This window comes from Protopterus annectens, chromosome 14.part0, assembly GCF_019279795.1.
Source record: "Protopterus annectens isolate FY-2018-M chromosome 14.part0, PAN1.0, whole genome shotgun sequence".
Classification (NCBI taxonomy): domain Eukaryota; kingdom Metazoa; phylum Chordata; order Ceratodontiformes; family Protopteridae; genus Protopterus; species Protopterus annectens.
Window position 1 is genome coordinate 1,126,628,873 of NC_056748.1, and position 24,534 is coordinate 1,126,653,406.

The 24,534-nt window shown below is 43.7% G+C and overlaps 1 protein-coding gene across 1 annotated transcript in view; it reads left to right on the plus strand.

Annotated features, from left to right (window-relative positions):
• The window catches only part of VCL (vinculin), a 1,795,541-nt gene that overhangs the window by 1,270,962 nt on the left and 500,045 nt on the right, over window positions 1-24,534 (plus strand). The window contains exon 19 of the mRNA XM_044055664.1: window positions 9,995-10,297. Coding sequence (XP_043911599.1) covers window positions 9,995-10,297 — 303 coding nt within the window. The remainder of the gene's footprint in view (window positions 1-9,994; window positions 10,298-24,534) is intronic.

Genomic DNA, 24,534 nt, shown 5'->3' on the forward strand with positions numbered 1-24,534 from the left:
GCCTCCATTCTTGCTGGATGGGTTCGGAGCCGACCTCGGCTCCGACTCGGCCACTCTAAAAGCTCGAGAGTTGGTTCCACCGGCTCGAGGCTCCCCTTATATCCCACAATGCTAGGCGTGAGTTACCTCAGATCTCGTTTGCCGCTACAGCAATCGAGGTGTTGGTTTTCTACCGGCTTCTTGGTAAGTAAACTTTCAGTAAAGTTAGGATACTTAAACCCCTTTATTTTTAATTTTAACTACATTTTCCCTTAGTTTAGTGGAATTCTAACCCTTTTTTCACAAAAATCCCGTTTCTTCCCCACAAGAACTTAAAAGTTCTCCCTCGGGCCTTCAGGCCTCTCTTCCATTCCCTAGTGGTGTGTGTGTGTGTTGCTTCTCTTAATTAAAACATTTTGATAGTTGTTTTATTTTGAGTTTTAAAAATAAGATAAGGTGTAATCAGTGTGTTTGACTGAGTGTGTGTGGTTACACTTTCTTGTTCTAAGATGTCTAAAGACACAAAGGTCTCAGGCTTCAAGAAGTGTGATGCGTGCTGTCAGAAAATGTCTCTGACAGACGGTCACACTTCTTGTGTCTACTGCCTGGGGCCTTTGCACCTGCAGGACTCCTGTGCTGTATGCCACGGCTTCAGTCCCAGGGTCCTGCAGGAAAGAAAGAACAAATTGATCCTAAGGGGTCTACTTAAGCCTGAGGATTCCCTCTCTGTCTCTGGGAAACCCTCCAAGGCTTCTAGGTCCTCGGCTCCAGCTACTGAGCCGAGACCTAAGGCTACTAAACCTACGTCTGCATCGGCTCCGGCTGGAGCCGATGAGGCTACAGCTTCTGTGGTTCCCTTGTCGGCTCCGACCAGACCTTCGGAGCCGACATCTAGGAAGAGATCTAGGTCACCATCCCTTGGCTCCGTTCATTCGGCTCCAGCATCTCCTCTGCTGTCTGAACGGAGCCATAAATCTCACTCCTCTAGGTCATCGAGGCTGTCGGATCATGACCTTCAGAGGGTAGTGAGTCGACTTCTTAAGTCCGAGGCACTGGCCCAAATGCTTCAGAGCCCGACTCATCAGTCGATGCCTGCCCCTGTCCATCAATATGTTCCTCCTCCGACTCCGCTGAGCTCGGAGCCGGGCGCTGAACCGAGACTGTGGTAGCCGGAGCCGATACAGATGTCTTCGGCTCCGTCGGCTCCGATTTCTTCTTTCGAAGAATCTCGGCGCCGGACTTCCCTCGCCGGCTCCGAGGGTGAATGGCATCGGACCCTTGTCCGACCCCGCTCTTCCTCTCGGAGCTTGGCGCTGGTGAGTTCGGCTCCGACATCGGCCTCGGAGCCATCACTGTCGGTGCCGAGGGAGGTTCTCAGCTTCGGAGCGGGACCTCTGGCTCTGCCTGACAGGGGTGCTCGAGGTCATGCGGAGTGTGTTAGAACCTGGCTCTACTCCACAGTCGGCTCCGTCCGCCCCTCCCTCACGGTGCCTCAGGTCAAGTCAACTCACTCCCTCATCCCGGACCGCAGAGAGCCAGCTCCTCAGGAACCCCTGTGGGATCTCATCCTCTTCCGAGGCCTCTCCTGATTTGGCAGAAGAGCCCCTCGGAAGAGAAAGTGTAAGAGGAAACACATTGACTCACCTGAGTCCGTCACCTCTGACACAGATTTAGAGGATTCGAGGGTTCCCCGTTCCCCTTCTGAAGATGTCTCTTTTGCAGACATTCTAGAAATCCTCAAACAGAGGGGAAATTGGCCAGCCCTCAACCCTTCGGAGGATGAATCTGTGTACCTTGAGGCATTTGGCTCTCGCCCTTCCACCTCCTGGGTGTCTGCCCCCTTTGGCCCCCTCATGTGGGTGGTAGCTAAAAAGGCATGGACGGCTCCTGATTCAGTGGACCCCACTCCCAGGAGACCCTCAAAATTCATAACGGCACCAGCAGATGAACAGTTCTTGACAAAAGGAGTTTCTGTGGATGCTATGGTGGTTGCTGCTGCCACTAAGAAGGAACTAGCTGATCCTTCAGTACCTGTCCATCCACCTAACAAGGAATCTAGGTCCATGGACAGGTACGGGAAGCGGATGTTCTCGTCAGCGACATTTGCTATGCGTTCGCTGAACTACCTATGCCATTTTACTCGTCTTCAAAGGGACTTGATCAAAGAAGCAAGTGACATGTTGAAGGATCCTACAGCTGCGGGTTTTCAAGATAAGATGAACACTCAGCTGGCTACCCTGAACTCCATAGCCAACTCCTCCATGCGCCTCCTTTCTTATGCGGCTGATGGAGCGAGCAGGGCAGCAGGGACAGGTGTGGCCTTACGTAGGCATGCCTGGATGCGGCTATGCAATTTTGCGGACCCCTTTAAAACGTCTTTCACTAATTCCCCATTTGATGGATCATCTCTCTTTGGTCCTCAAGTGAAAGAAACCTTGACTAGGTGCGAGACTGATGGCAAGACTCTTTCTGCCGTCGGAGTCCATTTTTCTACTCCTTCTAGGCCTTACCCCAAAGGCCAGAAAAGTGGGAAAATGTGGTTCCGTAAACAATCTCAAGGGACTTCGCCTGACGACAGAGTCGGTTCCCGCCAGAGGCAGAGGCGGAATAACAATGGTAGACGCCGCCTCGAGGCAGGGGGTCCAGAACCAGGGCAATCGAGAAGCCTTCTCTGATAAGCCCTTTCAGCATCCCTGAGGTGTTGCCCGACTGCCCACCTTCGGAGGCAGTCGGGGGAAGATTGTCACTGTACCCAGAAGCCTGGCTATCCCTGACTCAAGACAAATGGGTACAGTCCATCATTTCCGAAGGCTATTCCATTCCCTTTCTTCGCATTCCAAACCAATCAAAAAAATCCCTTCCAGATGTTCCACCCGCTCAAAGGGATCTAGCGGTTTTGGAAATTTCAAAGCTGCTTGCGAAAAGAGCAATTCAGCCAGTTCCAGCAGACCAGCAAGGATCCGGAATCTACTCAAGGTTCTTTTTAGTTCCAAAGAAAACAGGGACTGGAGACCAATTTTGGATCTCAGTATCTTGAACAGATCAGTCAAGAAAACAAGATTTCGGATGGTCACGCTGCAGTCCATCCTTCCCCTATTGCGAAAAGGAAACTGGATGTGCTCTATAGACCTTCAGGATGCGTACTATCACATAAAAATGAACAGACGCTCCAGAAGATTCCTCCGCTTCAGGCTGGGAACCAGTCATTTTCAATTCAGGGCCCTGCCCTTTGGTCTCACCACTGCCCCCGGTGTTTACCAAATGCATGGCAGTGGTAGCTTCTCACCTGAGACGACAAGGATTCCAGGTGTTTCCATATTTGGACGACTGGCTCCTCACAGCTCCCACCAAGCATCTCCTTCTGATGGCCAGGGATTACACTTTTCGCATTTGTCAAAAGTTAGGCATTTCAATAAATTGCGAAAAGTCTGTTTTGTCGCCTTGTCGTACTATTACCTTCATAGGCAAATCTAGACACAGTAGACATGTCTGCGAGACTAACATATCAGAGAATAACAAACATACACAAGCTGGTCACACTCCTTTACAACAACAACAGAATCAAAGGGAGGTTAGTTATGAAAGTGTTGGGAATTATGGCGGCCATACCTCTGCTTCCATTAGCCAGATTCCACATGCGAATCCTTCAATGGATGCTCTTTACACAATGGTCATACCAGCAACTTCCAATGTCCCACACCATTATGATCACGCAGGCGTGCAGAAATCATCTCATGTGGTGGATGTCTTCCCTCAGCTCTTATTGGGAAGACCCTTTGTTCCTCCCTCCGGTTGCTACTCTGACAACGGACGCCTCCCTGATCGGGTGGGGGGGGCATTATCAGGGCAGGACGGTCCAGGGCACATGGCAACCAGACGAATGCCACTTGCACATAAATGTTCTGGAGATGAGAGCAGTGCTTTTAGCGTTGCAAGCCCTTCAAGACTCTCTTCCCTTGGGAACGATTGCAATCCAGACAGACAATATGTCTGTAGTGTGGTACATCAACAAACAAGGCGGAACCAGGTCCTACCCCCTGTGTCGAGAAGCACTCAGATTGTGGCAATGGGCGATTTCTTCTCAGCGGTTTCTGATAGCAACGCACATCCCTGGGAAGTCCAATCAAATCGCGGACAAGTTGAGCAGAGCTATCCTCATGCCTCACGAGTGGTCTCTGAAAGACTCTGTTGTGAGAGAAATTTTTCTCAAGTGGGGTCAGCCTTGCTGCGATCTTTTTGCTACTCCCCAAAACAGCAAGTGCAGAGATTATTTCACTCTATTCCCTTTACCAGGCCAACCCAGCAGAGACGTTCTAGTCCAAGTTTGGCCCCGGGGACTTCTGTGCGCATTTCCACCCTTCCCACTAATCTCTCAAGTGATACAGAAAGCTATCGCTCAGAAGGCCTCGTTGATCCTCATTGCTCCTTACTGGCCTCGACAGGTGTGGTTCCCCTTTCTACATCAATTTCTATTGGAGCGACCTTGGCATCTGGATCTAGTTCCAGATCTTTTGATCCATCAGTCGGGTCAGTTTCATCGCTCCCTCCCCTCTCTGAACCTCACTGCTTGGTTCCTCCAGTTCCAACCTTAGCCAGGCTTCCTCAATTATCTCACTCTGTTCGAGATATTTTGATAGCTTCCCATAAATCTTCCACTCAGAAGATTTATTTGAGTAAGTGGAAACGCTTCACATATTGGGCTCAAGGAAGGGACATAGATCCTTTCACTGCTTCCATCCAAATAGTCCTTGATTTTCTAGCTGAACTCTTCCATGCAGGTTCATCTCCTTCTACTCTTAAAGTTCAATTGGCAGCCATTTCTAACTTTCATGTGGGTATTTCTGAGTCTGCCTTAATGTCCCACAAGCTTTGCAAAGCCTTTTTGAAAGGAGTTTTTCTTCTCAGACCTCCTATAAGAAATCCTCCTTCTCCTTGGGACCTAAATTTAGTTCTTACTTCTTTGATTCTTCCCCCTTTCGAACCTGCAGCCTCCTGTTCTTTAAAATTGCTTTCATGGAAGACTCTCTGGTAGCTATTACTTCAGCTAGAAGAGTTTCAGAACTTCATGCACTCAGCTGTCGACCTCCTTATCTATTGTTCCATAAGGACAGGGTATCCTTACGAACCAACCCGTCCTTTTTGCCTAAGGTAGTCTCGACGTCAAACCTAAATCAAAGCATTCACCTCCCTGTCTTTTTTCCAGAATATTCCAATAGGTCTGAACAAAAATTACACTGGCTAGATGTTCATCGTCAGTTGAGGTACTATTTGGATAGAACAAAACAATTCAGAAAATCTGACCAGCTGTTTGTCTCCTATGCAGAAGGCAGAAAGGGACTTTCAGTTTCAAAGGTATCATTATCTAGATGGCTAACATCTCTGATTTCCCTTGTTTATGAAATTAGACACCAAAAGCTGCCTAATAAACCTAAGGCCCATTCCACCAGAGCTTTGGCTACTTCTTTAGCCTTCCAAGACAGACTGCCTATTGACACCATTTGTGCAGCGGCTACTTGGGCTACTCCTCACACTTTCATTTCTCATTATAAGTTGGATTTAGCTTCTAGGCATAGAGCTAACTTTGGTTCCACTGTTCTCAGGAGTCTGTTCCGTTAGGCCACCGGGACAAGGTGCTAGGGACGGTCCCATCCAGCAAGAATGAAGGCGAGATAGACAACTTAACATATAGAAGTTATGTTCTTACCATAATGTTCCATGTTAGTTGTCTTCTTCTCCTTCTTCTTAAGGCCCCACCCTCCTTCCCCTGGCCTGGACAGACCTAGAGGAGTTGTGATTGTGACCTCTCTTTCTACCACCTCTTTTATTAGGCATATGCTGTTGTGCATATTTCCTGGATGAGGATATAGGTCACCCTTCTTTCTCCCTGGTTTTAGAGGTGGACTTTGTTTATAGCTATTCTGATACTATTATAAGCTGGGGTTAGCTTACAAACGAGATCTGAGGTAACTCACGCCTAGCATTGTGGGATATAAGGGGAGCCTCGAGCCGGTGGAACCAACTCTCGAGCTTTTAGAGTGGCCGAGTCGGAGCCGAGGTCGGCTCCGAACCCATCCAGCAAGAAGAAGGCGAGAAGACAACTAACATGGAACGTTATGGTAAGAACATAACTTCTATTTTTTAGATATATAGTTATTATTTTCGCATTTTGCAGTTTAACAGGTTCACTACTGTCTGCTTTTTAATCTGGTAGCTTTTTAGTCAACTCTGGTATAGGGACGTAGCACATTAGAATGGCTTGGCATTGGCCTGGCCTGTTGGCTATTACTGTCCCCTCACAATCTTTTTTGTATGGTCCTTGGGCATTGACGTGGCAATCTTTATCCTTTTAAGGTGAGGCCATCATTGTCAATTTTCCATTTGAGACATTCACATAAGAAAATTATTATATTGGAATCTTTCTGTTTTCCAATTATATTTTTATACAAATATGGACCTATTCAGTTTAGTCTCTGGATTATCAGCAGACAGAGAGGACCTCAGAACATTTGGTCTTAGACCAACCATAGCCAGTGGCCGTTCTAGTGACCCCTTGGGACCTGAATCATCTTGTAATCTGGCCTTTGATAATCTTTACAAGCATTTGAAATCTTTAAGATCAAATGTATGGCATTCAAAACTTTTCAAGGCCTATATGGCTAAAGGCATTACCCCAAGGGGTCTTAGAATAAGAATACAACCTCATGTGGGGGAGCCTGATGAAGAGCTTAACAGCCAATGGGCAACCATACAACAGCAAGCCACAATGTCATTTGTTGAAGCTCTGTCAAAATATCATGACAGAATAATTAAGGAAATCAATATAGTAACTGAACTTTGTAACACAGTACAAAAATTTGAGGGTGAAACATTTTTCAATAAATACTTAAACAAAGTGGCAAATGACCTCACAAACCTTGAGGAGTAATTAAAATCTCGTAAAATCAAAAAGTTCCAATGGGACCAATTTGATTATCAAGGGGCCAACCCTTTCAGCAATCCTACCAAACATGTTAGATTTAACCCACATCCGGGCAAAACCCCCAAAAGAAAAAGATCTAGGTCTATTTTAAGCAAAAGGTCTGCAACTAATGGTTCATCTACTGATGATCCATCATCCTGCACTGATAGTGACATACTCCCAGCATCGGATTCACCCAACCCCAAGAGGGTTCAGGGTTTTGTCCCTTTACTGGTAAATACAAACGAGGGGGGAGGAAACACAAGAAAAATCGAGAACATTCAAAGTCTGTTGCAACTGGTAACTCAGAAATAAATCAGAATGTACGGTCTAATGTTTTGAACTTATCCAATTTTGTTTCATCACCAACCCAATTGTCCATCCTTAATAAAGGTTTAACATTCATTCCTGGTTTTGTGGTATTTGAGGATGTCTTGGCACAAGTCGTCATGTCTTTTTGTAGAACTCTTAACCTGAAGCTGCAGTATGGTGATGGGGCAGAATCATATAACAATGATAAATTTGTATATCACAAATCTAAATACCTTCCTCCAATGCACCCTATTGTACATTTATTTCAGAGCAGCATTCTCAAAGATCTATACTATTCTGGCTCTGATGTTCGGTTCAAACCCAACAATCTGTCACTTACTGAAAAACAGGCAATTCTTGAATTACAGCACAATAGGGACATTGTCATCATTTCTGCAGATAAAGGTGGGGCAGTTGTCGTTATGAATTGGTCAGACTATGACAAGGAGGCTAGGAGGCAACTAGCAGATAGACGATATTATGCTGAAATGCCTTTCAATCCCACCCACAGGTTTAAGAAACAGATTGATGATTTTTTATCTAAGGCCAAGTATGCAGGCATCATCAATACTTCTGTGCTCCAACAACTTACCATTCAGGATTCTGCAAACCAATACATCTACTTTTTACCAAAAATACACAAGGATCCTGTCCATCCACCAGGCAGACCAATAATTTCAGGCAGAGGGTACATTACCGAACCATTATCCATTTTCCTGACCAAATATTTAAAGCCTCTATTATCATATGTTCGTTCCCGGCTACAGGATACCACCGAATTTCTAAAAATCATTTCAGATACCCAGTTGGAACCAGGTTGGCTAATGTGTACACTTGATGTCAATGCTTTATATACTAATATACCACATCAGGTAGGTTTGGAAGCCTTGACATATTGGCTCAACATGTCACTCTTATATGATCCAGACTTTACTTTTCTTGTTGGTCTTGCAGAACATGTCCTTACCAATAACGTCTTCTTTTACCATGATACCTGTTTTTGGCAGACCAAGGGCACAGCAATGGGGGCATCCTTTGCCCCCATATATGCTGACCTCTTTATGGCTTGTATTGAGGACCAAATCATATATAACAGTAGCCATAACATATATCTGGAGGAAATCGATATCTGGAGACGTTATTTGGATGATTGCTGGATGGTATGGAGGGCTGATATCGAGTATCTAACTGAATTCATCTCTTACTTGAATGACAACAAATGGGGTCTACAGTTCACAGCTAACTACCATGTAAATACAATTACTTTTCTTGATGTTTTGATTAATAGACAACCTGATCATACTCTTAGTACACAGGTCTTCAGGAAGTACCCCGAATATAACACGGTCCTCCATGCATCAAGCTTTCATCCTCCACATATTGCCAGGAACATCCCGAAATCTCAATTCATACGCATGAGGCGTATTTGTTCCCAGGAAGAAACTTTTCAAGAACATAGATGGGATCTTACAAACAGGTTCAGAGCCAGGGGATATCATATGGGACATGTTCTGCAAGCCAGCAACTGGGCCAATTCATTACCAAGGCAGGATCTGTTATCCTATAAATCACGGAACCATGATGAAGTACAGCCGATCAGGTTTGTAACAACATATGCCAGGAATTCAGATTTATTAATTAACAGCATTCACAGACATTGGAATATTTTACAATGTGATCCAGAACTAGCCAATCTAATACCGGATAGATGCCTATTTTCATTTCGCAATGGCAAAAATTTGGCATCATGTTTTAACCACTATAAACATGTACATGACACAGCACATACTCTGTCATCACAAACCACCTTGACCGGGAAACCCTTAGTTGGCTGCTTCCCTTGTGGCCATTGCATTAATTGTGATAAAATTATGAAATCCAAACAATTTACAAGTAGTAATTGTTCTAGGGTGTATGACACGCAATTTTTTGCCAACTGCAGTAGTGATTGGCTAGTTTATTTGGCCACATGCAGTTGTGGGTCCTTCTATGTTGGTCAAACTTCTGGCCCTCTCAGGCTAAGAATTTCTGAACACGTAAGTAATGTTAAAAACAAAAAAGTTAATAATGCTCTGTACAAACACAGTCTAATACACAAAACTGCCAAATTTACATTTACAGTTATTGACATGGTTAAGGGTAATAAAACCAATAAAACCGGATGGCATTCAATTTTAGACTCAAAAGAAAAGAAATGGATTGTAAAACTAGGTGGATTGTTTCCACCTGGTCTTAATGAGCAATTTTGAAGATGAGCCAATGGTATGACAGCTGTATGTATATAATTGTAGCATCTGATTGTTTTGTTTCACACTGAAGAAGGCTGTGTTGTCAGCCGAAACCGGTCTGGTTATCTGTTCTTATGTTACTTATTTAATTATAAAGCATCTTTGATCACAGTTTGCTGGCTCCATTTGTTTCTTTGGATTTTACTATAATTTGGTGCCGTGCAATTGCCGACGTGCAGGTGGTCCGTTTTGAGTGTTAATTGTTTTTGCATCAACTTTTCCCACAATTTTCTGTGTAAATGGAATTTGCCCAGTTACAAAAGTGCCAAATATGGTAAATGAATAATGTTTTCTTTAAACGGATAAAATTAATGATTATTGCACAGAAGACTGAAGTAATGTTTATAAGTATTTAACTGTTAAACATGACTTGATAAGCTGTCAAAATGTTTTTCTCTAAGCCACTCATTGACTTGATGCCGTTATTGGCCTTAACCAAATGTTTTGCTTGTTTCAGGTTTAGTGGATGAGGCAATTGACACCAGATCTCTGTTGGATGCTTCTGAGGAAGCAATAAAGAAGGATATAGATAAATGCAAGGTAGCCATGGCAAATGTTCAGCCCCAGATGCTTGTGGCTGGTGCCACAAGCATTGCCCGACGTGCGAACAGGATCTTGCTGGTAGCAAAAAGAGAAGTTGAAAACTCTGAAGACCCTAAGTTCCGTGAAGCTGTGAAGACTGCATCAGATGAACTCAGCAGAACAATTTCACCTATGGTGATAGATGCCAAAGCTGTGGCTGGCAATATCTCTGATCCTGGTATGTATTTTTAACTACTTGAATATTGACAAACAGATGTAAACTGGTAAAACACAAACCTACATGTTTGAGCTACGAATTGTTGCATTACCCTTTTCCCAAACTTCATTATCCTTGTCTTAAGCCCTGACATCCTTGAAGTCCTCTGCATTTATTCCATGCACGCAGTGGAAGGTTATTCCTGAAACTGCACTTCATTCTTATTGTAGAACAGGAAGCAGTTCATTACAGCTGCCCTAAAACATCATCTTGTCACCTTCATTGCATGTATCCTTGTACTTGCATACCTCATCACAGAAATCCATTCCTGTTTTCTTAACCAAGTAAAATACTTAAATATCATTTGCTGTACTTAATTTTTAACTGTAAAGTTTGGAGACCAGCATAATTTTTCTTGACAGGCCATGAACATATTTTGCTGTCGTATATTAAATGTAACCTCCAGAAGATAAAAAAATGTAATCTTTGGGACGTCTGAGTTTCAATGTGGAACTTCTGTTTTTTCTGCTGGTCCAAAACTGTATATATGTGTGATGTTATCTTAGTGGCTTTATTGTCCACTTGTAATGGCTTACCTACTTAAAAGTAGCAGGTTTGTTTCTGATTTGTTTATTTTTTAGGCTTTCCCATACCCCTTTGTTGACATTTGCCTTTGGGGTCATTTGCTGAGTGCATGTAATAAAAGCCAGTTGTGTGACACCATTGGGCCCTGCAAAGTCTTGCATCAACAGAGCTCCTGCATCTGACCAATACCTCTACAACTCCATTCCCCATATAGTCTGGTCCAGATTTTTCTTCAGCACCTGACTCTTTGGAAGTATCATCCCCTGAAGCTCTCATACAACACTCTTGTCCTGAACTGACCTATGTATAAGAAGCAGAATTGATTCATTATTTCCAGTTCTTTCCTACTGCCTGCACTGGTCTTATTTCACCCTTGCATGTGATGCCTCAATTTTATATGTAATAGTTCAAAATGACTAGGCAAAAACCTTTGAAATACCATAGCAGATATCACAAGCATTTCTCTGTTTATTTCTGAGCTGGATATATTTGACATTTATGGGTGTTGTCAGTACTACTTTTGTCAAGGTCACTTTGTGTTATCAGCAGTTTAAGCTTAAGGGCTTTCTTCTTGGTTGTTTTTTAGACAGACTAGAGTCATCTTTGAGACAAGTCGCAAGGACAAATAAATTGAAGATTATCTGGTGGAATATTCCTAGACAGAGTCCAGGTATACAAAGAAAGATTAAAGTAGATGTAACTGGTTGGTTGCCTTACCCATGATCAAAGGCCTCTCCCTAGCTCTCACGCAGGGGAGGGGTCAGTCTGGTTGTAGTAGTAGGCTCTTTTGTCAATAAATAATTGTGGCAGACTTAGTTACATGCTTGAAGGCATGGTTGGTATGGTGTCATCGGGTGCAGTCTGCAGGTAGTCCCAGTGATTTCCGTCCACTGGATCTTTTCTCTAACAACGTATTACTGGTTCATTTGTCTGTGGTTTGTGCTTCTGCAGGATGTTTCAGATTCCTGCACCTCTACTGCTTCTCAACCAGTTTATCCCACCCATCAGCTTGGTATTTTAATCTCTCTTCTCATTGGTGGTAGAAGATATCAAGAGGGTCAGACCCTGGAATTTGTTTCCACCACACCCAACAGTCCCTGTTGTGCGAGTCCTTGAATACTTAGGGAATAGTGGGATTTTGAAGAAGATGGTGTATTCATGTTTTCTTTCCCTTTGTTTGGACAAAGATCTGAAACGGTGCCTTCTGAAGAAGACAAAAGTGACGATACCACTGTTTCTCATGTTTCTGCCTTTGAGGAAACCCTTTGTGTTTATTGACTGGTCTGAGCTATTTTGCACTTCTGAAAAAATATTTAAACCCATGTTTCACAAGGCTGTCATTTCACAGAAATCGGAGAGGTTTCAAGATAAATAGATGTTGTGGGTGGGGTCCAACATTGGGGGCAGTGGACATGAAGAGGCTGGCACTTAAAGACCATTTAGTGCAGTTTTATTTAGTCCATTTACTGCCTATGGACTGATGTTCATTATGCACCCTGTGCTGAAACCTGCCAACAGTTAATCAGGTGGGCTATATAATCAGCCTTATAGATGCAGTAGCAGTGAACAGTAATTGCATAGTAGCAAGGGATCTGCTTAATAAAGCATCCTTTTTGTAGCTATATAAATAGTAAAGGCTGCTACTGGCTGTAAAAAGCATCTTTTTATTTTATACGGTTAGCCATACTGATATGTGACTGTCTAAACTGGATAAAAAGGCAGATTGATAAAATTAGCATTTCATCTAAAACCATGTTGTATTCTAAGCACATAACTTGGAAGTAAGAAAGCCCACCATATATACAAAACCTTATCCAGTGAGGAAATTGTGTTCATGGAATCATAGGCTTTACAAGGCAATTAGACCTAAGGGTCATATGTACCTTGCCAATGACTACCATCAGGCTGTGCCTCTCTTTTCAAGAAGAGCAAGACCAGTTAGTCCTGGTGTAAATTTGAAGCTACCCATCCAGTTGTTCAAGCTTTGTTTGATGGGTGACAAGGGATGTCATTTCTTAAGGAATGGAGAACAGCTGAATCAAATTTTAGTACCTTTGGTTTCTTTATTTTTAGTGCTTTATGGTAATGCCGTAGTGAATTGTACAGTTAGAATTTTAGTACCTTCATGTCAGAGATCGTCTGAAAGAAACATTCGAGCACACCACATTCCTTCTGTATAACGGTCTCCATTTTCCCACCAAGTAAAGAATGCAAAGTAAATCATTTGGTCAGACCTGGGATTCGTGTCTTGCAAACAGTGGTGGAAAAAGCGTTAAGCCCTCCAAACAGAAAAAGTCTTCTTTCCCCAGTGAAGATGAACAGTGACAGTGATTCAGCAGAGTTTCTCAATCAGATGTTAACCCACATTAAAATCCAGACTACCTGCTAATACAGCTGTATCCATTTTTGATTAGAGAAGAATGTGGTCATCATGCATATAACAATGGCTGTCACCACTTTCCAGCTAAATAAGGACAACCTACGTGGCTGCCCCTGTTACAAGTACTGCAATGTCTTGATTTGTTTAGCATTCTTAATGAAATACCAAGTTGCTAGGCAGTAAACTAACATCTCTACATCAGAGAGATGAAACAAATGATGTTCTTTGTGTTTCACTGTTGCAGTCATCACATTTGGGTTATCCTGCCAGGGGTGTTCCTCAGTTGGCCCAAATATCAGAGGCTTAGTATTTCTGCATTGGTTGCTGTCACTCCAGGACTGACGTCAGGTCGGCAGTGATATAAAATCAGGCAGTCGACGCCATTACACCAGTCTTTCTTGCCAAGGAGCCCGAAGCAGAAGCAGTTTGCACAAGTGCCGATCGGCCACCACCTGAGTTTTCGTTTCCGAATTGAAGTTGAAGTCTTCTAAAGCCAAGTACCCTGTTGGGGATCCCTCTTTCTTGCTCTAACCGATGTCAGAAAAAGTTAACAATTGTCTCGCCTGTGGAAAGTAAATACCACACTGAGACTTCCATTCTTACTGCATCACCTCTTTAGGCCCAGACCACGACGTCCCTCACTGTCATTTTTGTGCTTTGTTCAATGCCAGAACTGTACGTCGTCTGGCCCTTATTGTAGCTAGATATTTTCGCTCTCAGTCCTTTAATTCCGATATGGCTTTGGTAAGCCATCCGACTACCGATCTGAAAAAACGCAAGGATGAAGGCAGACCACACAGGTCCAAAACTGCTGACGCATCTGTTAAGTTAGTAGCCAGTTCTCTGGTCCTCAGTGAAGCACTTTCGCAGCCCCTGATGCCCGCTTCTGTGGATATGCAGGCCACTACCGAGACCCTTTCGGAGTCCGGTATGCCGCGAGACTCTTCAACTAATGATCCCTCTCTGCCTTGGATGGGTCCGGAGCCGTTGAGCAGACATTGGTTTCCGAGGAAGTACTTTGCACTACTGATACTCAACACAAACCGGCAACTTCTTTCATGTCTTCAGTATTTTCTAAAACTACTGAGTTTCTAAGGCCCAGGGTACGAACTACACCCAAAAAAATGACTACCTAAGCTCAGGCACCTGCTTCCTTGCCTCAGTCTCAAATGGTTAAAATGTCGGAAGACCTTATGCTTATTAGGGAAGCCAGGCTACCTCTTCCAAAAGGAAAAGAGACTTGTCCCCAGTAGTTTTATCTGAGCAGGAGTCTGATGACTCTAATGCTTCTGAATATGAAGACTTGCAACCCCTCTCTGCTTATGAGGATTCTGATGCAGAGGAATCCAGTCCTTCTGCCTCTCCACCCGAGGATTTTTCATTTGGTGAATTCCTTCATACTTTAAGGGAGCATTTCCAATGGGAATGTCAGGACTGTCCTTAGTCAAAAAAAGACTCTGGGAATTCTTAGATTTACCACAGCACAGACCTTTGGCCATTCCTCCTGTCCTTGATGATGTTTTTATGGAATCCAGTTTGACTTCTGATACCCTTCCTCCTGCTCCCAGCAAACCTGACCGGTACTACAGAGTCCCTGGCTCTCACAAATTCCTTTTCAAAAATCCTACTGCTGACCCAGAGGTCATCTCTCAAGTGCCTAAAGGAATTGAAGCAACCTCAGCTAAGAATCCCACCCCCTCAGACAAGGCTTCCCGAGCTTTAGATAGATGGAGTAAATAATTGTACACCTCTGCTACTCTTGCTATTAGTGCACTAAATTGTCAGTTCCACATGCTGAAATATCAGCCGCACACCATGGAACTCCTCAAACAAAAAATATCTTCATTTCCTACTTGTGCAGAAAATAAAGAAGCTTATGCACTGTGCAAGCCAAGTTACAAAGCACACCTTGCAATGTGGCTTTGACGCCCTAGAAGCATCTTGCAAGGCAGCAGTCACTGGTTCAGTCCTTAGAAGGCATGTTTGGCTTAAGAAACAGACCTTGCCAGACCATGTCAAATCAAAATTATTGGATGCACCATTGAACAAAGATAATTTGTTTGGCACCAAGGCAGAAGAGGTCTTAAAAAAGATGGAAGAAAAAGCTAAATCTATGCAGACAGACGTTTTACAGATCCATCCTCCGAGGTTTAGTAGGCATTGCCCCTCTAAATACTGGTCCTTTCCAGCCCCCTCCAGGCCGGCTCAGCCCAGACCCAGGGGAAGCAGACCCCCCCTTCCCGACAGCAGCCCCAGGGAACTCCATTGCTTAGATCTCTGCATTCCCTGGGGCTGCTGTCTGCTTCCAGACAGCAGCCCCAGGGAATGCAGAGATCTAAGCAATGGAGTTCCTCCTCTTTAAAAACAGGGAGTGCTAAGCCACCCCCTTATGGTAAAAACTCACTAGGACTTTACACCTCCACCCCTTACCTCTGCCCACCTGCTTGTTCCCCTAGGAGGAAAACTCTCCTTCCATGCAAACAACTGGGCCTGTATTACCAACAACTGATTGGTCCACAACATAGTGTCCCAGGGATACAAATTTTATTTCCACACTCTGCCAACCCCAAAATAGTTCCCAGATCTTCCTCCAAATCAGTGAGCAGAGGCCAAAAAGCAAGTCCTTTCCCTGCTCACCATGAGGGCAATACAGCATGTTTCTGCAGACATGATAGGCCAAGGTTTTTATTCAAGACTCTTCCTGGTACCCAGAAAAGAGGGCACCTGGCACCCAATCCTTGATCTATCCATTCTAAACACCTTTTTGGTGATACCAAAATTCAAAATGCTCACCCTCCAGCAGCTTCTTCCTATGCTTTCCAAGGATTCTTGGTTAATCACCCTAGACCTAAAAGAGGCCTACCCTACACATCCTAATCAGGGAATCTTGCAGGAAATATCTATGTTTCAGGGCAGGACCAATGCACTTTCAGTTCTCTGCGCTTCCCTTTGGCTTATCCCCTGCTCCCAGAATATTCACAAAATGCCTGGTTCCAGCCATTGCTTTTTGCAGATAAAGAAATATTCAAATTTACCCCCTACTTAGACGATTGCCTGATTCAGGCAGACAGGAAAAGCTATAATAGCACCTGACCTTTGTAAAGGACCTACTGATCTCTCTGGGGTATACTATCAATGAAAAGAAATCAAAACTAGTACCCACACACAAAAATGTATTCCTGGGAGCAAGCCCTGGATACAGCATCCCAGATGGCATTCCTTACTCCAGAAAAACAAGCCTACCTGACAGGCTACTTCTCTCAACTAGCCACCAAAACCCAGTTATCCACAAGGAAAATCCTTCAAGCTCTATGGTCCATGGTCTCCTGCATTCTACTCATTCCATATGCCAGACTGCATATGAGGAAACAACAATGGTACCTAAAAAACCTTTGGTGTCATCACGCTCAAGATCTGGAGACTTGTCATACTAATGATACCTTGTCTGAGGAAAGATTTTCTTTGGTGGGCAGCAGCATGCAACCACAACAAGGGACTTCCCTTCTCACAACCCCACACCGCCCAGATCCTCACCATAGACGCATCAGACTATGCCTGGGGTGCACACCTGGACGGCAGGTGCATTCAGGGCCATTGGAGCCCAACTCAAATACATCTGCACATCAACCAAAAAGAGATGCTAGCTGTTCAGCATGCCCTGACAGCTTTCAGACCCCTACTCTCCCCCTGCCCTCTACTGATCAAATCAGACAACACCACAGTGATGTAAATCAACAAGCAGGGAGGAACTCACTCTTATCTCTCTGCAGGCTCACCCTGACCCTTTGGCACACGGCCTCAGCCATGCAGCTACACTTGCTAGCACAATTCCTGCCAGGCTCCCTAAACTCTGTGGCAGACAACTTGAGCAGAAACCTGCTAGACTCGTATGAGTGGCAGGTAGACCGCAGAACCTTCCCCCTTGTAACCCAGAAATGGGGTACCCTGAAGGTGGATCTCTTTGCCTCCCACTCTAATCATCAGCTCAGCAAATTCTGCACCAGGGAACCTCACAGCAAGGCCTGGAAAGTGGATTCTCTATCCTTCCAGTGGGTAAACCTCTCTGTCTATGCATTTCCCCCTCTATCACTCATTTCAAGGGTACTCCTCAAAATAAGGGAGGAAAAGCCGAAGGCAGTCCTGATTGCCCCAGACTGGCCATGCCAGCAATGGTACCCACTGCTGCACAGCCTGTCACCCCTGCCACCATGGCACCTACCTCAGATCCCAACACTCCTAACCCAGAAGAATGGAAAATTCATGCATCCACAATTGCAGACCTTCAACCTGGCAGCCTGGCTTATTCTCTGACCTCTCCTCAAGCTGCCAGCCTAAGCAAAGAAGTCCTAGATGTTATAAGTGAGGCCAGGCTCCCCAGCACTAGAAAATCCTATGCTGACAAGTGGAAAAGGTTTTGCACATGGATCCAGACTAAGGGACACGAAACAGTACAGCCCTCCCTACCTCTTATCCTGAATTACCTAGCAGACCCTACTACACAGGGGTTTATCCTTCTCTTCTATTAAAATTCATGCCTCTGCCATCTCTGCTCATTACAGCACAGAGCCACCTCTCTTCTCACACCCTCTCATCACAAAGTTCCTAAGAGGGGCTAACAACTTAAGGCCACCCAGAAGAGCTCCTACCCCAGCTTGGGACTTTAACATTGTGTTGGAAAAGCTCACCCTACCCCCCCCCCCTTTGAACCTGCAGCTTCAGCAGAGTTAAAATTCCTCTCTTGGAAAACAGCTTCTGGCCATCACTTCAGCTAGAACAGTTTCAGAGCAACAAGCACCCATGGCTGTAGAGCCCTTCATCATTTTCCATGCTGAGAGGGTCTCCCTCAGGACTAACCCATCCTTAATGCCTAAAGTGGTGTTCAGTGTGGCTCTCAACCAATCTATTCATTTGCCCACCTTTTTCCTTAACCAACAAAACAAGGGGGGAAGGATTCTGCACTCTAGATGTGCACAGACAGCTCAGATTCTATCTGGATAGGACTAAATATTTTAGAAAAACTGACCAATTGCTAGTCAGCTTCGCAGCAGGGGCAGAGGGCAAAGTCATATCCAAACAAACAACCTCAAAATGGATAGCACACTGCATTCATTTCTGCTACAAACAGCACCGGAAACCGCCCCCAAAGGGGGTCAGGACACATTCTACCAGGGCAACCTCCACCTCTGCAGCTTTTCTCAGAGGGGTCCCCACCAGGGACATCCTGGAGGCTGCAACATGGACTTCTTTTCATACCTTCACCAAGCATTACCACCTGCCTATCTTCTCCAAATCCAGGGCAGGCTTTGCCACCACAGTCTTGCAGGCCATCCTAGCCAGCCCCCAATCTTCTTCACTGTCTCCACCCTTTTCTTCAGCTTTGGGAATCAACCCAAATATGATGACTGTCAACAGTGAAACACAAAGAGCATTGTACAGTTGTGTGCACTTAACATAAATGTAGATGTTCAAGTATATTTGCTGTTGCTGTCCTGGTCCCCCCCCCCCCAATCCCTCTTGTCTCTCTCTCTTCCTTTCTCCTTACAGGGAATTTTTGGTATTTACTTTCTACTGGTGGTGTTCTTCCAGCATAACTTATGTCCCTATTTGGGGGCTTCTGACAGTTTGGGCAAGAAAAACTGATGTAATCGCGTTGGCTGCCTGATTTTATACCACTGGACGACCTGACGTCAATCCTGGAGTGATGGCAACCGATGCCGAAATAATAACCCTCTGGTATTCTGGCCAACTGAGTGCTACCCCTGGCAGGATAACCCAAATGTGATGACTGCAACAGTGAATACACTCGAACATCTACATTTATGGTAAGTGTACACAACTGTACTTTTCTCGTGATATAACAAATTGAATCCGACACTGTCATAAAAACAGGATTACCACAAATAAAAAAAAATAGATTACTAAACTTTTTACCTTTCTCAATTTCATGAAAAAACACAGTGACCCATACTTTTAAAGACACCTGATAAAGCTTTGCAATGTATATGGGCTGAAAAATTGTATGTTTAGATTACCACTGTATCCTGTCCCATACTCCTAGTAAACTAATTTCATTTAATTAAATTATATACGATATTCACAGTAGTAATTCCAACTTACCTCCACCTAAACCCATGTAGTCTGTGTGTATACTCATATTTAGTTTTAAAGACGTTAATTCTGAAACTAGCAATAGACTGGAATTATAGTTATCCCAGAGTCCGATATTTCATCCAAAACCAGCCAATAGCAGTGAACTATGAGTTACAAATTAAATTGAAGTTTTGTCAGTCAGTTTGATGGTGCAATGGGTGTTTGCGGAAACCCACTACCTCCGCCATAACCTGGACAGATTCCTGTGTAACAAGTGACAGGAGTCCATAAGCAGTGTCAGTGAAGCAGTATAGGCCAGTTACGTGGCAGTAAGAGTAGCATCGTCACTCTCACGTGAAGGCTATGTACAAATTAAAGAAAGAGCTGAGTGGCCAGGATGATGGTGATGACAGGAATGGCCTCCAGCCTCAAGGAGGTAACGACATGGGGTTATTTGTATTGTTAACTCTTTAGAGCTTAGAGGCTATCTGAAATTATGTAAATCTTAGTTTGTGCCACGCTTCCATTTTTGTATTGAGTTGCCGCCAACAAAGGTGCAGCTGAGTTACGGGCACTGACTGATGTTTTATTTTACATCAATGTGTATGTGGAAATTGGAGTTTCAAGTACCCTCTTTAGAATAAAAATAAATAAAGGAAGAAAGGTTGGTGTGAAAAATCTATATGAGAGTTTGGCAGCTATTTATTGGTTTCTAGGTTCTTGATAGTGTGATTGTGAGGCTGTTCTCATAGTAGCCAGGAAAGTGTGTGAGACACAGAAATGGACTTTGTTATTCGCAGGCATGTCAACAGGTGATGTATTTACAGCCAGGTGTAACCATTCTCTTATCACTTGAGACCAGACTACCCCCAGGCTTTACTCTGTCAGTAGCACACTCACTTCCCTTCATCCCTTGGAAAGTTTATTCCTGTCTTTTAGTGGCAGGTGGTAAGGTACTGGGTGTAAAGTACAGCCGAGCTTTTGTTAGGTCATTGATGCTTGGGAAATACTTGATTGGCAGATGTAAAATGTATACTGATTGACAGGAACGACTATAATTTTTAATGATGTGATTTGTGAGACATCTAACAGGTGCCTTAGATAATGCACAGGGGACATTCTCTCTCCACATCTGTTTATATGTACCCAAACACCCACATACCTGTGCTAATACTGTGTGTGTGTGTGTGTGTGTGTGTGTGTGTGTGTGTGTGTGTGTGTGTGTGTGTGTATATGTATATATATATATCTGTATGCATGCATACACGTCTGTGTTGATGTATCTGCACGCTTGCTCATTCATGCATGTAGATAGATGTCTATGCTTGTATGCAAACACTGAAATGCATGCATTTGTGTGTGTATGTATATGTGTGTATATATATATATATATATATATATATATATATATATATATATATATATAGGTACCTACCTATATATATATATAATGTGTGTGTGTGTGTGTCATACGGTCCCATACCTCTCAAACTCTAAAAGCAAGAAATCAGGACAAAGCCAAAAATAATTGTTGGACAAAGGCCCAAAAATAGGGAGAGATTTTAAATGTTGCTCCTATAAATTCACGTAGTTGCTATAACACGTTTTGCATTATTATGTATTTTCTGAGGAATATGAAGACTGAAATTCAAATGTCTGCTTTTTATTATTTAGTGAATTATATAGTCATTGTGGTATCCCACAATTCCACTGGAGTGGTTGGGGCTACATGATGTATGCAAATTTTGTTAATCAGTGTCCCGATTTTTGGTACCTACTTTTCATGGAACTTTGTCCAGATTTTTGATGATTCCAGGTTGAGAGGTATGTCTTACCCTCTTTTGAACGTACCTCTGGTTGATTTTATGGTTCAGTACTTGGAAGACTGTTCTATTCATTGTTTTAACATGTACAAAGTGAGTCTCTGAGATGCAAGCTTTCACGGTGAGCCAACTCTATCTAATTTTTCACAAGGACAAGGTTATGTTATACACTAATCCATCATTCATGCCTCAAGTTTTTTCTGAATTTACCTTGAATCACGCCATCAGTCTATTTGATGCCATATCGTAAAGGGCTGGACTCAAAGCAAAATGGTCCTCTGTTCATAACTTCACAAAGCACTAGAAACTGAATTCCTTTTCAAGATCAAGAGCAGGCTTTACTAGGACCTTCTCCAGGAGCTCCTGGATCCTGATCCTTCCACCTCTCAGGTGGGGTGAGCTTTGGAGTCTACCCATAGTGCCACTGATGCATTGGGAATGACAAACATAGTACAGATGCAAGTGTCTTAGTTACCTGTAATAGTAAATGTTAGAATTCCTCACTACCTCAGTGGCAGAACCCAACAGCCATCCTCCATGTAGTACATAGTTGTGGTGGGTTCCAGCCTGTTTGATTCAGTTGTATTTATTTTTATGTGACATTGTGATTGGTTGCAAGTTTACTCTTGCTAGATGATTCTGGCTTCAGGTACTCTCCTCAAAAGTCTGAACACTCCCTTCCTGTCACAGCTAAAGGCTTCCATCTTAGGATATGCTCAGCCACTCACCTGTCACAGGAAGAGAGAGAGATGGGAGTTTGAGTTTCTGAAAGTTGGTTAGTACTGGGTTACCTTGGCAGATAACCCAAAATGCCACTGAGGGTGTGAGGAATTCAAACACTTACTGTTACAAGTAAGTAGGACTTGATTAGAAAGTAAACTGGGTATCCCTACCTATAATGAGGTAATGGTGTCCTGCAGGTTTAATTTGAAGAATCTGTAGGGGGATGTATTTCAAGAGGCATCATTTAGGTTAACAGATACTTACTAAGCTGTTGATCTGTTGGTATCTTAAGAAGCCCAGCCTTACTTTCCCCGTTAATTTTTTTAGCCTTTATACTTTGTGCATGAATAATCTAGAGGTGGGCAGAACAAGGGTTTGTTGGGACATTTACTTGTTAACACTATCCAGGAGGGACATTTGTGCTAAACTCTGGGAGAATTTACGGTTTCCCATACAGTCATCCATATTGTTTGAATGGAGTAAGAGAAGTACTTTGCTTGGAAGACTCTTCCATAGAAATGATATTCTCTGTGATACATATCCTTCCAACATGTCCTATTTATTTAGAAGAGAATGAGATCCTCTTAGTGGTGCTATACCAGTGGACTTTAGAATGAATAATAGGTTTGACAGGACTACATGAGGTAGGGGTAGCCTTTTAGTAGACTGTATGATACTGAGAAGTGGGACAAGATTTTGATATGCATTGCATAGTTTTTATGATTTAGGCCATTTATTTGTTTAATAAGAAAGCATTGCGGTCATTCCAGCTGTGACAAGTGTTTGGACAGGACATACCGAAAGAGGCATTACATCCAGTGATTGGCCCAGTGAGAACAGAGTACAGTGGAATGGTTACATTCCCAGATCTGGTTTCCGTATCTTTAGATACAAGTAGTGCAGTGAAAAAGGACTTCCTTGTAATAGTGGATATGTGGTTAAGAAAGGATGGTTTGTTTTTGACAAATGTTCCCAGATCTCTGACTAATGGGATCAACTTTGAGTGTGTTGTTAATGTTATAGTTACATGGGAAGTCATGGCTTGCTGAAGGATATGATTATACGTTTCTTGGCAGTATAGTTTTAGTCCATGGTTATCAAACCAGCTATTTGTGTGGGAAAGGCCCTCTTAAAGAATTTTGGTGTCTTCTGGGGAGTTTGTGATGGCACAAAGTTTACAGTCATCTTCAGGCTTGGTAAGCCATAAACGCTTAACATTTGCTTTGACATCTGAGAAGTGCTAAAGAGTCGGGATCCAAGGACTGAACCCTGCTATGCACAGCTAGTGACAGGTCTTTTGCAGGATGAAGAGCCTTCCACCCTTTTTTTTTTTTTTTTTTTGAGAGCCAAACTGCTGTCCAGCGAGTTACACATTGATTTACATTTTGTTGGGAAACTTTATCTACAATACCTGAATGTGGGATGGTGTGAAATGCCTCTGCTAGTTCTAGAAGTATGGTGTGTTCTAATTTGCCCTCGGACATTGCTTCTGTAGTCTTCTTGAACAAATCGACAAGGTTAAGTAGGCAGGATCAGCACTTAACAAACCTAAACTGGCTTGGACTAAGAGTTTGTAGGTTTACCTATGTCCTTATTAATTCCATAGTGATTCTTTTCATAGCCTTACCAGTGAGACTAGATAGGCTTATGGGTCTATAATTACCAGAGTTCATTGACTCCACAACTTTGTGCAAGGGGATGGCTGTTGCTGTCCTCCATTTGTCCATCATAAAATCTGTTTGGAGGCTTTTATTAAATGATTTTTGTAGGGAGTCTGACAAGTCCTTTTTCAGGCTGACTAGTAGGCAGCACAGTATGATGTTCATCGTGTTACCCTGCTGCAGTCATCACACTTGGGTTATCCTGCCGTCAGGCAGTCCTGCAGTCGGCCACAGTTCCAAAGTCTTGGTCCGGCGTCAGTTGCTGTCACTTCTTCCCTGACGTCAGTGCGCCAGGGGTATATAAGAGGCATCCGACGCCATTTTCTTCAGTCTTTCTTGCCGCGCGGTGCCCGAAGCCGAAGCAGTTCGCAAGTGCCGGTCGGCCGACACCTGAGATTTTCGAATAGAATTTCAGTCTGAAGTCTTCAATAAAGCTAAGTACCCCATTGGGGAACCTTTTCTTGCCTCAGTCCAATGTCAGAAAAAAGTTAACAATTGCATTTCTTGCGGGAAGCAAATACCTCATAAGGACTTCCATTCTTATTGTATTCCTTGCCTAGGCCCAGACCACGACGTCACAGGTTGTCGGTTTTGTGCTAGGTTTAATAAACTATCAAACGCCGTTTTGACTTCGCACAACATTATTTTGGTAGGAAATTTAATTATATCATGCCATCGGAGCAGCCGACGACCGGCATGCATAAAAAACGCAAGGATAAGGACAGGCAGCCTAGTACCAAGCCAGATTCCGAGGCCTCTGCTGGGCCTGTTGCCGGTTCTCCGGTTTTCAGTGAGGCGCCTACGCAGCCCCTGACGACCGTAGAATTGGAACCCAGACAGCTGCGAATTCTCAAGTGTAGTGTACTAGGCCGTCGCAGCCATCTTCATTAGGCCCTTTTGACACTGGAGCAGAAGGAGATCCCGGTGCAGTAGAAACACCTTCGGTTGCAGAAGGTGTCTTCAGACCGACTACACTCACCATTAAATCTTATGCTA